Source organism: Platalea leucorodia (genome assembly GCF_965183815.1).
Source record: "Platalea leucorodia genome assembly, chromosome: 2".
In the NCBI taxonomy this organism is placed as follows: domain Eukaryota; kingdom Metazoa; phylum Chordata; class Aves; order Pelecaniformes; family Threskiornithidae; genus Platalea; species Platalea leucorodia.
In genome coordinates, this window is record NC_138824.1 from 27,633,090 (window position 1) to 27,648,557 (window position 15,468).

The window sequence follows — 15,468 nt, forward strand, 5'->3', positions numbered from 1 at the left end:
TGCCTGTATTTAGCTGAAATAATTCCACTCAGAGCAGATTTCACTGTTTAGCTGGATAATCTTTGCTATATTCTTGTTGTCTCTATGCTCCATGTCCTTCCTATCTCTTCACACCACCTAGATTTCACACCTGCCTCTTATACCATCACCTATCTATTCCCCATCAACCTGCTTTTATAATGTATTGCTACTTGAAAGGAAATTATCAACATTATGCAGCTCTTCCACCTCATTAATCAAGGACTTAAATTGAAAAGTTGAAGGTGAGGCTTTCAAGCATTTGTTGCATTGTTTATAACTAGATACTGGAGCAGTAAAAGAGAAATAACAGCATGGATATTTTGGAACAGGCTGAGATGATAGAAACAAATTTCATTAAACACCCCGTGGTTTTAATGGGATCAAATAGACATAAATTCAGGGCAAGAATCCCACAGACCACATGAGGCCCTAGGAATGACAGACATCATGGAGAGATTTTGTATAGCACTGTGAAGTATTATACATGCAAGCAGATCAATGCAACCATTTGACTGAAGTCCAGTTTGCCTGATGCAAAAAAGGAACTGAAATAAATCAGATAAATTTGGAGAAAAAAATGGAATCTGTGTGCTAAATATATTTTCTTTTTGCAGTAAAAATTTCTGAACATTGATGAAAAACGTTCTTTCTTCTAAAATAAACCCTACATATTGTAAAAATAAATTTTATCCAAGAAAACAAAATGGATAGAAATTAAAATGCTTCTTACTGAAGAACAAAAGGCACTGAAATAAAATAAGAACTTTCTTAGATAAATACCATCTTTCATAATAATTATCTCATAGGACTTTTAAAAATCCTTAATAATTGAGTAATGGTTATCACATACTACAGATCAATCTATAGATTTTTGTATATGTAGATACATCAATACATATACACTGATAAGACTGGCTTTTATTTTATATATTTATCTATAGACTCAAATTTTGAAGGTATATTTCCAGTCTTGAAATCTTTGGATGCTAGACACTGAAATGCCTTTTAAAAAATCTGGATCTACTTTTCTGTTCATAAAGTAAGTCTCAGTTTGCACACTTACACCTTGCAACTTTAAGCAGGGCAGCAGCTCAATACTTTCATGAATGTTCCCTGTCCCTTTGGATAAAGCCTTTGCTTAGACACAATATCTTTTTGTGCAGGCTGGCAGAAAACTTTCAGATGGTAAAAATTCTGGATCTACCCTGACTGATCTCGTTATCAATTCGCAGCTACCTGGACCTGTGATTTTACTCCTAAGGAACATGTTTCTCATTCCCACGCACAAGAAACAAACAACAAAAAAATAACTCCCCTAAGAAATCCATTCAAAAGTGTATTAAGTAGTAAGACAAAAAATTCTAGGTATACCTTGTCTAAATTCCTTTCTTGTACTGAATCTTGAGCAGCTACAAAAATACATTTTCCATCAGCTGTAAAAATTCACAAAAATGTTATGCCATCTCCACAACACTGACTTTTGTTGTTTATAAATATAATTATGGTTAAAGTCTCACTGTGAATGATAACATCAACATTTGTCAAAGAAAGATATGAAAGGCAGTGTGCTGAACTATTTTTGGTTTTAAAAAGGTTTGTGGATCCCTAGCTAATTTTGTCCTTACCTTTCCCACAAAAGGTTGGTTGCTCTGTGCTATTTTTGTTCCTTACCATTAAGTGATGGGAAGCAAGAGGTTCCTCAGGGTCAACCTCCGCATGCCAAGTTCAACAACAACCTTTTAGTATGCTTCTTGGAGAACATATTTTCACTGGATTGTGAAACCATTTAACTGACAAACTCAACTTTGCTCTATTGTGCGATGTAGAGTTTTTCACAGATAGAACAAGAAGTGAGACAAGCTGCTAATGATCTCTGAAGCAAAGGAAAGTCATTCCAGGGAATTCAGTGAGCATTGATAAGGCTTGAAATATCTCTTCTGTTGTACACCTGGGCTGATGAACTGCTCTCTGCTGAAGGTATATGAAGGTAGCAAGAGGAACAGAGAGGCATGCTGGCATAGTTCAGGGGCTCCCAGTCTCTGGGGCATATTTTGTTAACAGAATACAGCTGTTTTCAAAGGAACATGCGCAGAATCAAAAGCATACCTTCTGCTTTCTCTTGGGGACAGCGAAACAGGTGTTTGGGAGGGGAATAACTGTGCACAGTGTCTGGGTCCTGTGGCAGGTCAGGGAAAAAGCTGGGAATGACATGGCCAGAGGCACCATTTATGTCCCAGCTCTCTTCTCAGGCCAGTTATACTCAAGCAAGATGAGTCTGGGAATTGCTGGTTTAAATTATCTATGCACACAACTCAACACTGAGAATACTTAATATCTAACCTCAATTCACTCTTTGTCTTCATTTTCTTATCTGTACAATTGAATTTAATTCCTTCCCCCACAGAAGCAGTGAAGATGAGTTTAGTAATGCCTCTGGAGTGCAGTGAAAAGGTAATGAACAATACAAGGATTATGGAGAATTCAAGCTTTTTGGATGAACTATGCTCTATCAGAGCTGAGAGCATTCAGTGCTGATTATGTACCAGCAGTGCGTTTACTCTTGCGTTCAAGGAAAAATATAATTTCTAAGAAACAGTGATCAGCTGCAAATGAAACTGGTCTAGGCATGGCATTATGAATTATGGTGCTATATATATGTATTTCACCCACTACGGAATGGCAGGTGCAAAGGGTTTGGACAATCAGCATTGAACAGCCCCTCAAATATTTATGGCTTAGTTTCACCACCTAGTCCAATAGCATCAGATTGTTCAGTTGCTTGAGTATTTATGCAGTAAGGCATCCATGTAAGTGGGATAGCTGTTCCCTGAACCCAGTATCTTTAGAAAGGAGAGTAGCCAGTATCTTTAGACCACACACTTTCTTTCATAACTTGAATAGCAAGAAGTCTGACTTTCACAGTATTCCTATAAATGCCAAAAGCAAATATATGTAATTAGCAGTTATTTTTTTTAAGCAGTCTTTTGAATTTCCTTTGCAAAATGTTCTGAAATGCAAATGAATTGTAGTTCATTATGATAGTGGAAGGTTAAAGGAGATTTAACTTACTACATCTATCTTAACATTATTGGCCCTTTTTCGTCTCCTATTTTTTTTGCTTTTGGTAAAGAACAGGAATATAAGCCAAGAAAAAAAATGTTTAATGTCCTGGAGTGTATGGGAAAATAAATTGTAACCCTGTATTGACTGTCATGTTCAATATGAGTTGGCTAGTGGGGTTAATAAAGTTCAAATTAATCAAAGATGCTCATCCAAGCCATTTCAGGTTCATGCACCTAAGCCTTCCATACCACCTAGAGAAACATGAAAAATACTGTATTTTTAGAATGTATCATGTGCTTAAACAGAAGTGTCTAGTATCATTTTAGATGCTCTATGTATCCAAGCTAGGCACCCCATGCATTGCCAAGAAAGGTACAGGTTTCCTGTAGGGTATTTATCATAGGTACAACCTCTCTGTGAGTATATCAGACTTCAAAAATGGGACCAGGTGCCTCTTTGTAGGCACCTGAATTGCTTTCTTTATGTTTACTTTGATTTAATCTCCTAATTCATAACAACCAAACTTGCTAAATGCCTGAGGTTGGGATAAGGGGCTATGGACAGGTAACTAAATATGGAGACAGAGTACAGAAATTCTGCACATTTCTGCTTTTGAACTCTGCTCTACAATAATGTTGTATATAGAAATTTAGCCAACCAAAAGTATTGGTCCATTCTCTCAGGTACTTTTGCACAGGAGTCTATAAATCTCTTTAAAGAAAAAGTATATCCTCATTTACTGCTTGTAAATCTCTATTAAGCTCAGCAGGTTTACACGATGAATGGAGCATGCATAATTTTACTCATTATCCTTTAATCTCCATGACTTCATTGAAACTGTTTCTGGCATGTATTTATCAAAATTGATTTAATACAGAAAATAGTTTCTTGCTTTCACAAAAATATTATGGAGAAGGAGCAGGGCTGATATCCTAACTATTACCACAGACAGCTTTAATTTATAAAGCAATACGTATCCAATGTGTACAGTACCGCAATCTAATATTCATTACAATGTTGTATCTCCAAACATCTGTGTGTTCCTTATCTTTGCCAGCACTTACTACATTCTCTCAGTGTTGCTAGAACAATATAATGAAGTTATTCTTATCAGTTAGTTAATAGTAAGAAATACAGTTTTCAAGTGTGCACAAGGCTTAGATCCACAAAGGGATACAAGACCTGCAGGCAGAATAAATGAATGGTACCTTGTCTATGAAACACAGAAAGGCTTTTATAGCATTGCTCAAAAGCTCTGAGTCCTGCACAGAACAGCTCAGCATTGCATGTGCAGCTCTAGGCAAGGCCAGAAGTGGATATTTAGGGATGCAGGAAACTGCTCATCCCCTTCTCTCCTATTAACAGGCATGTGAGGATTTGAAAATCTCAATACTGAGGATCCAAACTTCATATTTGGGAGCCCAGGGGCTTAGTCATTGAAATTTTCCGTGATTCAATGTCTAAATTAAGTGCACAGTGCTGAAAGTAAAATCACCGTGCAAGAGACCTAATTTCCCCATAAATTGCATTTTATGCTCAGTTTGAGCCTCAAGTGCCTTGCTGAGGTCCACAGTCTGAATACTGAATGCTAAGCCAGCCTGGACAACAGGAATGACAGGAACTGAAAAGAGGAATGAGTCTCAAACACTGCATCTCACCAGCATGTAGAAGCCTATCTCAGGGCTTCACTTAGATGTTTACATGAGACTGAGTTTCAGCATCCAAAACATCTTCCTTTCCTGCAATGCTTAAACTATACCCCCAAAGCAGTGTGAACATTTGGCACTGCCGCTTTATGGCTAAAATTCTTGCCCAGGGAACAGGAAACCTGCCTTTTATTAGCCTGAGGGAAGACTGAACCTCTATCCCAGGAGAGTACTAGGGCAGGAATAACGGTGTGGGGGTGAAACATTCATCACTCCTGCTAAAAATGGGAGAAAGGGAAATTTAAGGAGAGAGAATTAAAGACAAAAAACCCAAAAGACGTCTTTAGCCTCTTTACTGAGGGCCTCTACCAGGAAGCAAAGGCATCAAAGCTACGCTTTGCACACACACTGAAAGCCTTTTCTGTTTTCTTTCTCCTCAAGCTATACGATTGTAATGTTAAAATGTGAAATATTTGAATGCTAGAGGAGCAAGCACAATGGTACTCAATTGAAAACAGGACTGAAGTCAAAAAAGTATCTCAGGATCCTGCCAAAACCTGCTTCCATCAGAAAATACTGTGATTGCAAGAAAACATCTGATTGCACTGAATACTTGTCTATCTATGATTATTTTATATTATCTTCTAAAAGCACAGTCCTTGTTTGCAGCTTTAAGGCATTGCCTGTGGGAGGAAAGTTTTCCATAGCTAATAAAAGTGTATGATGTAAAATGAACATTCAGACAGTCGTTGTTAAGGAAGAGAACTCCCTTTATTTTTTGTACTCTAGTTAAACACTGTAAAAGGCCATTAAAGATAGGCAGAGCACTGTTCCATCTAGCCTAAATTGTGGCTGATCCTGAATGCTTCGGGAAAGGATTTGAAGACAGAATAAAAGTAAAACCTTCCAGGTTTGCTAAGTGCAGGGGTATCCTTGTCCAGAGATCACATCTCTGCCACTGTGACAAGGGGCCACTGATTATGGCTGGTTTGACACTATGGATGGGATTCAGAAACCAAAGCATGTAGCTCCATTTTCGATGGAAAACACATTTATGAAGCTTTTCAAATTTAGGATAGATTTTTACTGGAATAGCAAAAAATACATATGGCTACCCATATTTAACTGGAGGTCATGGCACCATTGAAAGTGTTTTCCCAAAGAAAAAGTGTCCTGACTTTTTCATCATAATCAAAACAAGACATTTTTCTTCGGCCTCAGTTTTGGAAATGGCAACGCTATTCTAGATTAAATCTTAAACACAGAAAGACACATATCAGCCAACACCACCAACAACCAAAGAATAAAATAAAATAATCTACATACAAAATGTTAATCTTAAATATTTAAAACCCAATAAACCTACAAGTAACTGAGTAAAAGGTCCTGTTACGGCAAAAGTCAGGCAGTCCTGACAAGAAGTGGGTCTCCTGATGTTTAAATAAATAATTTAATTAGTGTGTTCAGTTTTGGGATCCTCAACAAAAAAGAGATATTAACTGACTGAAGTGAACCTAGCAAAAGGCCATCAAGATGACCGGGGGCTGGACCACATGATGTACAAGAAGAGGCTGAGGGAGCTGGGCTTGTTCAGCCTAGAGAAGAGGACACTAATGGGGGGATATTACTGCTGTCATCCACTAATGAAATTGCTGCTTATGAATAACTGGAGCCAGACTTGTCCTAGAGGTGCACACTGGAAGGAGAAGAGGTAATGGTTGCACATTGTGGCATGGGATATTCCACCAGGAAGAAAGCTCACCAATGGATAGACACAGGCACAGGTTGCTGAGAGGGGTGGTGGAATATCCATCCCTGGAGAAATTCAAGATTTGACTGGACAAGGATGTGAGCAATCTGATCTACCTTTGTAGTTAGCCTGTGTTGAGCACTAGTTTGGACTGAATGGCCTTGAGTGGTCATTATGTGCATTATCCTTCTTTCTGACTGAAGCTGTGTTCCAGCTTTGTCTGGGATTATTTTTCTCTTCTGCACTTTATTTGTCACTGCTGGTTATGTACTGTTTCATCTTGCTGTTTTTATATTTATTTTTATATTATTTATTTATATTATGCTTTATATCTGCTCCCTGGAACACATCAATTTGTACTAACTGTTTAATTTTTTACACAACACTTTCTCGACCAAATTTAGAAGATTATGCACAGTGTACTTGCCACCTCTATGACCACTTCATCTGAAGCATCTTGCTGTGCCATCAGTTTGGATGTACGTTGTGCTAAGTACCGACAAGCCTGTACACTCCCATACATCCCACCAGCAGTTTGTTGACCACAAATGTTTTCAGTTTGCACAGTTCCCAAATATCCACATTCTCTATAGATTCACATACTCCAATAGTATAAACCAGTCTGACAGAAAGGATGGGGAATGCATTGTTAAAGAGATTTAGTAAGACTGCATTCCTGCTCCAGGCACTATTCTGGACAACATAATTACGATGAGCATTTAAAGATGCCCATAAAAGAGCAAAAAACTCATCAAAACAAATTTGCCTCAGAAATGTTCTTTTTGCTGCAGTCACCCTGAACAACTGGCAGGGAGCTTTTTAACCACATCTACTAAGCACCAAGTTTGACTAGTTGTTGGCCTTCTCCTCTGCATTTTGTAGCATCTCCTGGTGAGCCAAAGGCCCAGTGTGTGAACATTTAGCATGGTCACTGCTAGGTTTGAGACTAGGCTTATAGAGCAGAACAGGTATGCCAAGTCTATAGGGATCAATCTGATCCTTATGAGACCTGCAGTCAAGGCATATAGAGGGTGAGGCTGGGACTTATTTAATTCCCCCTTTGCATTACTGAGTCCACTCAGCAACTGGATGGGGAATTTGATGATGGAAAATATTATTCTTCCTCACTTTTTTCCACAATATGGGGTTCTTGTTTTTCTGTCTTTTTTTCAGTGGTGATGGATTCTCAAGTATAGGAAACAGGCCTATGTTTCTGTAGTGTGAAGCATGCGGCATGCTTGGGATATCTGAATTGACAGCTAATATAAAGAACAAAATTAGTTTTCCTTACTAGCAAAAGCTTGTTTCTTATTTGTTTAAATGCAAGGACAGGAGATTCTGACTCTTCTTATCAAGATATTTTTCCATAACTGCTTCTTAAAGCTATAACACTAGCCTTGTTATGCTGATTTATTGTTCCACGGATAATCACCATATAGTGTAACACCACTCGTGTAATCATCTAATCATGTAAAAGACAAAATTAATGCAGAAGTTTCCTTAAGAGACTTTTTAAATGTAAAATTTATAGTCTCCATGGAGATGTAGCCCAATACAGGTTTTTCCACTGAGCCTCCTACTCTAGTGACACTTTTAATATGTGCTAATTATGCACATTCAGCTCTCTATTACATAGTAGTAGGCAAATATTAATTAATGTTTAATTGTTGGAGAGCTGAGATCACTTTGGACAATCCTGAAACTTCTTAAGGTCTACGAAATATATGCATACTCCATTCTCCTGGAGAAACTGGCTCTCATTGCCTGGATTGCCATACCCTTTGCTGGGTGAAAAACTGGCCAGGCCAGTTGTGGTGAACGGAGTCAAATCCAGTTGGCGGCTGGTCACAAGTGGTGTTCCCCAGGGCTCAGTATTGGGGCCAGTTCTGTTTAATATCTTTATCAACGATCTGGATGAGGGGATCGAGTGCACCCTCAGTAAGTTTGCAGATGACACCAAGTTGGGTGGGAGTGTTGATCTGCTGGAGGGTAGGAAGGCCCTACAGAGGGACCTGGACAGGCTGGATTGATGGGCTGAGGCCAACTGCATGAGATTCAACAGGGCTAAGTGCCGGGTCCTGCACTTGGGTCACAACAACCCCATGCAATGCTACAAGCTAGGGAGGAGTGGCTGGAGAGCTGCCTGGCGCAAAAAGACTTGGGGGTGTTGGCTGACAGCTTCCTGAACATGAGTCAGCAGTGTGCCCAGGTGGCCAAGAAGGCCAATGGCATCCTGGCTATATCAGAAATAGTGTGGCCAGCAGGACCAGGGAAGAGATTGTCCCTTTGTACTCAGCACTGGTGAGGCCGCACCTCGAATACTGTGTTCAGTTTTGGGCCCCTCACTTCAAGAAGGACATTGAGGTGCTGGAGCATGTCCAAAGAAGGGCAACGAAGTTGGTGAAGGGTCTAGAGCACAAATCTTATGAGGAGCAGCTGAGGGAAGTGGGGTTGTTTAGCCTGCAGAAGGGGAGGCTGAGGGGAGACTTTATTGCTATATTGAACTACCTAAAAAGAGGTTGTAGCAAGATGGAGGTCAGTCTCTTCTCTGAAGTAACAGGTGACAGGACGAGAGGAAATGGCCTCAAGTTGTGCCAGGGGAGGTTTAGATTGGATATTAGGAAAAATTTCTTCACCAAAAGGGTTGTCAACTGCTGGAACAGGCTACCCAGGGAAGTGGTGGAGTCCCCATCCCTGGAGGTATTTAAAAGACATGTAGATGTGGTGCTTAGGGACATGGTTTAGTGGTGGACTTGGCAGTGTTGGGTTAACAGTTGGACTTGGTGATCATAGATAGAATCATAGAATCATAGAATCGTCAAGGCTGGAAAAGACCCTTAAGATCATCGAGTCCAACCGTTAACTTATCACTGCCAAGTCCATCTATACCATGTCTTCAAGCACCATATCTATCCGTTCTTTAAATACCTCCAGGGATGGAGACTCAACCACTTCCCTGGGCAGCCTGTTCCAATGCTTGACCACCCTCTCGGTGAAGAATTTTTTCCTAATATCTAACCTAAACCTCCCCTGGCGCAGCTTGAGGCCATTTCCTCTCGTTCTATCACTCGTTACTAGGGAGAAGAGACCGACCCCCACCTCACTACAACCTCCTTTCAGGATCTTAAAGGTCCTTTCCAACCTAAATAATTTTATGATTCTATGCTGAAATTCATGTCAATGAGAAGCCTGGATAGTAGAGCTTGTCTTTCTCTCTTCATTTTAAGGGAGGTAGCTATTAAAATGCAAACTACATGCAGAGCTATTTGAATTAAAAGAAAGACAAACAAAGAATTCTACTGTTTAAAATGTTAATAGTTTTGACACGCTGTAGCTGCTCCAGGATAACCTCTGCTTTGGGAAAAGGGTTTACTTGGTCATGTTTCCAATTTCAAAGAAAAACTACAACCCTAGAGCCACAGTAGTTTTGTCTCAGGCATCAACATTTTTTGTCTACATTCAGGAAATGCAAAGATGTATTTATGTACCTCAGATTTAGGCTCCCTTGTGTAATTCAGGAGTGCTGCATTTACTCTTTTTAAGGATACTGCATAACTGTATAGTTTGAAGAGATGAGATGACAGACTAAATTGTGGCCTGGAAACTAACCTTAGCTTATTGATAAGAACTTAATAAAACTATTATTTACTTTATTAGAAGATTACTAGACCACAGTTTGTATGTATGTGAATATGAAAACAGCAGGTTTGGGCTGAGATTCATTCCTTTAAAAAAAAAAAAAAAAAAACAACAAAAAAAGCTGCAATAGACACATTCATCACACACTGTGAGCTGATGTGTCCTGTGGAGATGTGTGTCTGTCTCCTTCAATGACAGCGGGAACTGAGGTGCCCAATGAATTGCCTGAGATTACAATGGGTGAATCTGGGGCCTTATTATTTGGGTGGACTAAGGCACCACAGCAACCTAAATCTGAAAGGTGAACCCAGGAAACGTGAAACTGTAACTACAGGAAACTACTAGTTAGGAACCACTAGAGATCAGTGTGTAAAATACCTCATTTTAGATGCAAGAGATTTTGGAAGGCACAGTTTCTCTGAACATTACAGTCTAGATTAACCACAAGCTATCTGACCACATGGTATCTGATTATTGATCTTTATTCATGCTCATGAATATTTGTTTATGAAAGCAGTTCCCTTGACTTGACCTGTACTGCTTGCAGAGGAAGGGCTTATTCAGCACAGGCAGTACTGGCATAATCTGGCCATATGAGTCTATACTGCAAATATTAATGATGCTTTTAGAAATGATAGTCATCTTGATAGTCATAATTCTCAGGGTTAATGGCTTCTTCAAACAAATGCTTTGGGATGCTGAGCTACTGAAGCCTTTCCTAAGTAAACAGCAGTGTCAGAGGTTGAGGGCAACGGAGGTTCTTCCTCTTCCCACTGCACATTTTCTGAAGAGCAGTTAGTCACCAAAATTTGAAAACTGCCTTTAGCTGAAACTAGCCCTTGCGCTTCTCAGATTGCACCTTTTTCTCTGGGGTTTAATTTCTTTCTTTAAAAATATAGGTTAATGATAAAACCCACTTTGGCGTGTCAAGGTCTATGTGTCAGCTATGCATTTGTTCTTATTATCCTTCAGCCTCAGGATACTGTGAGAATTGGGCAGATACGGACCACCTGCTATTTTGAAGGCTGGACAGAAAAGCTACTAAAAAAGCTCCTCTAGGCATGGGACAGCACAGAAGATCCCCTTGCTCCTCCTCAGCATTGTAGCATTTATTTCTAAGAAAGTAATATATCAAACTAATGATTTTTGTATTGGTTTCTTATTTCTTGATGGTACGAAACTGGGAAAATTTACTTGAGGATTTTTTTTAATATTTAAACGTGAATCTCACCCACTGAAGTTAGTCTGACTTGTCTGTAGGAAATGTCATTCTAAGCAGCCTGTCAGATTGATTAATTCCTTTGCAATAATAATAGATATTGGCTTTTTAATGTTAGTAGCAATATTTACCCAGTGAAGGACAACACACCTTACAGTGAAGGCTGGTGGTGCGGACTGTTTTATGCTGTGCTATCATGGGGGAAATCTAAGAAAGCAGTTCATCTGTGGAAGGCAGGTCCTTCTGAGAGGTTCCTGACAAATAAGTGTACACAGGGTTTTCAGTCATGCATGCTTGTTTGCTTAAGTTAAAGACAGATGTAGCCCTGCCTCCTGCTTTCCACAGTGCTCTACCAAGGAACATACAGAGGAAAAGCCACTGACTCATCCTTCTCTGGAATATTAGGCACTGCCAATTAGTGTATTAGAAATTCAACACTGCATTGTAGATTATATATGATCAATGATGCCAAAGGTCTTGTCAGTTTGGTTGTGCTAAAAAAAGCCAGGTGTTTGGGACAAGTTGCAAAAGTCAAGAGAAACTGCATCTTCATGGGGAGCTCTGAGAGAGGTAACAGTATCAAAACCCCACCAAAACATTTCAGAAAAGTTTGTGCATGAATTTGTCTATGTGATGACAGTTTAAATGAAGATATCAAACAAATTTTTGCAGTTAAGGCTACTAAGTCCCTCCTTCTACAATTTCATTTAAATCAAGATCAAGTATATTTGGCCTGACCTTATCCAACTTGTGTTGGTTCCTAAAATAAGAAACACAGAAGAGACCACGGCATACCAGGAGAGATACCATCTAGCAGAGGAGACATGCAAACGTAGGGAGGACCTAGGATAGTCCAATCCGATAGGATTGAGCAATCACTCAGGAAGACATTTAAGGCTGACGTGGCCCACACGAAGCAGGCTTTCAACAACCGCAGACTGAAATTTTTATTTTAAACTGTCAGGACAGAGTGGAAATCTTTTCCCCCAAAATGCTAGGGGATTTTCTTATTCCTTCTGATGTAAAATATTTTGTTTGAAGTTGAGTGACAATTTCTCATCAAGGGTTTTGCATAGAAAAAATACTCTGCATGCCTATTTTAATGAAAATACCCGCTTGAAAATGCTGGTCAGCACTATTTGCAGTAGGTGGGTCTGTCATATTAGAAAGAAGCACACTTTAGGTAACTAAGGTTTGTGATAACACTTCAGAAATGACACAGTGCCTCATTCTAAAACATGAAAAATTATCATGGCAAAGGGATAATTTTTAAAAAGTAGACTAAGAAAGAAAAAAAATGGACACTTAGAAGAATCAGAACAATTTCTGGCCTGGAGAAAATAGACATTACAAAGAATATTAATATGCATTTTTCAGGGCACTGCTTAATCACAGGAAGGAACCCCCAATATCTTTTCTTTTCCCTCACTGTAATATATCAGGTGGTGACACTTTGGATTTTTAAACTCTTCCCAAGTTGTCTACTACTTTTGCTAGGTATTGAAGGAGATGGACCATTTGCCTGTTTTTGTAGGTCAATAATTCATGACAGAACTCTCTACTGTATCTTCCTGCCTCAGGAATGCTTGGCAAAACCACAGGGGTTAAAACACTTTTCACTGTATTTTCTTTAGTAATACATTTACCCAGGACCCACGGTAATATCATCCACTCGACGATGGTTGGTGGTGGTCCCTGCATGCTCAAGTCTGACCTGTCAATGTGCTGAGAGGCAAGCAACAGCAGGAACAGAAAAGTCAAGTAGGATGCAGTATGGCAGATAAATTTGATAAATGGCTTTCTGATGAACAGCCCTAATGGGCTTTTGGGAGCTATCAGGTAGCACACAGAGAAGACCGGGAAAAGTAGTCCTATCACAACACATGTCAACATCTTCACAGCCCAGTGTCGCCTCCTCCATCCAGGGAACTCGTCGTACCAGCGGGATGCAAGCAGCTGCTGGCAGTTGGGCTGAGCAACAAACTACAGAGAGAAGAAGAAAGGAAGATGGTTAGTTGCCTGTTACCTCTGTAAAGTTATTTCCATACCATAAGTAACATTTGGATAGTGACTAAAAAAAAAAAAAATCCACAGCCTGTGCAAGCCCACTCATACTGATAATCCCAGTAAGACAGGGCTGGGTCAGCCTGCCCTTCTTTCAATGCAAAAAATATAATACAAAGCCATCAAAATTCACTTTTCACAATAAAGCTTGAGTTCCCTGTCAGTTGAGTACACAAGGAGCCAACAGACTGTAACACACATGTACCTCAAAAGCTGATTTCAAACTGAAAAAGATCACAAATACTTCCATTATTCAACCAGCAATATTTGTGGAGAATTCACAGAACGTGAGGTGGAAGTCACTATGAACATGAAAAGCATGACTGAGATCTGTAAGTAGTGAAACTGAATTCCACCACCATGAATGAACTAGTCTCAGTATGTACCCTTCTAATTCTCTAAAAATCAGGCTTACATGCTTTTATACTGACAAAACTCTTACAGATACATTACATAATGCTTGCACAATACAAACTAAGCACTAACATTCCCCAGTGCTTCACTAATTCTTGTCAGGATATATTTCCATCCTATAACATATTTTATGGTCTGTCTGTTCTCCATGATGTGATTTCAGTTTTTAAAATATGATCCTTAAATTGAATTTCATAAAAAAACCCCAAACCCAGTAAATATTTAATATTTTTCAGACAGCTTTTCAAAGAAGCTTTAAGTATATTCCAGGGTTTTGTGTCATATTTTTATTTGATCACTAGTTCCTATTTTCCCTAATGCTTTCTTTTATAAAGGGGACATAGAGTTGCAACATGCTAGACTTGACATAAGAAATATAAAATAGAAGCAACATATGCATCAAAGAGAGCCAGAGCTGTTGCACTTTGTTAAAAAAAAAAAAAAAAAAAAGAAGCATTTTCCTTATGTTACTGTGGTGGGTTGACCTTGGCTAGATGTCAGGTGCCCACCAAAGCCACTCTATCACTCCCGCTCCTCATCTGGATAGGGGAGAGAAAATATAACAAAAGGCTCATGAGTCGAGATAAGGACAGGGAGATCACTCACCAATTACCGTCATGGGCAAAACAGACTTGACACAGAAAAAAATTAATTTAATTTATTGCCAATCAAATCAGACTATGGTAGTGAGAAATAAAACCTAATCTTGAAACACCTTCCCTCCACCCCTCCCTTCTTCCTGGACTCAACTTCACTCCCCATTTCCTCTACCTCCTTCCCCCGAGTGGCACAGGAGGATGGGGAATGGGGGTTGCGGTCAGTTCTTCACACGTTGTGTCTGCTGCTCCTTCCTGCTCACACTCTTCCCCTGCATCAGCGTGGGGTCCCTCCCACGGGAGACTCTGCTCCATGAACTTTTTCAACATGGGTCCTGCCCATGGGCTGCAGTTCTTCACGAACTGCTCCAGTTTGGGTCCTTTCCACAGGGTGCAGTCCTTCAGACTGCTCCAGCATGGGCTTCCCACAGGGTCACAGCCTCCTTTGGGTGCATCCACCTGCTCTGGCGTGGGGTCCTCCCAGGCTTCAGGTGGATATCTGCTCTACCGTTAACCTCCATGGGGACAACCTGCCTCATGATGGTCTTCACCACGAGCTGCAGGGGAATCTCTGCTCTGGCATCTGGAGCACCTCTGCTCCTCCTTCTTCACTGACCTTGGTGTCTGCAGAGTTGTTTCTCACTCCTCTCTCCAGCTGTTGTTGCTGTTGCACAGCAGTTTTTCCCCTTTCTTAAATACGTTATCCCAGAGGTGCTACCACCATCACTGATGGACTCAGCCTTGGCCAGCAGCAGCTCTGTCTTGGAGCCGGCTGGCATTGGCTCTATTGGACATGGGGGAAGCTTCTAGCAGCTTCTCACAGAAGCCACCCCTGTAGCCCTCCGCTACCAAAAACCTCGCCACACAAACCCCATACAGTTACATGCATGCATATATACATACATTGGATTAAATCATTAGCTGAAGTCTTAATAAAGCTATGCAGAAACTTCTTTATCTTATTAAAAAATAAAATTGTTAATTTATAGCAAATAATTTCAGATTTGAATTCTAATCAGATGCACCTAGTTTGGGATTTTACATTATTTTGATAAT

At 39.9% G+C, this 15,468-nt stretch overlaps 1 protein-coding gene across 1 annotated transcript in view; it reads right to left on the minus strand.

Annotated features, from left to right (window-relative positions):
- TRPC4 (transient receptor potential cation channel subfamily C member 4) overlaps positions 1-15,468 on the minus strand; it is a gene marked incomplete at both ends in the record, with an annotated part of 95,502 nt that overhangs the window by 29,242 nt on the left and 50,792 nt on the right. The window contains one exon of the mRNA XM_082337954.1: positions 12,985-13,321. Coding sequence (XP_082194080.1) covers positions 12,985-13,321 — 337 coding nt within the window. The remainder of the gene's footprint in view (positions 1-12,984; positions 13,322-15,468) is intronic.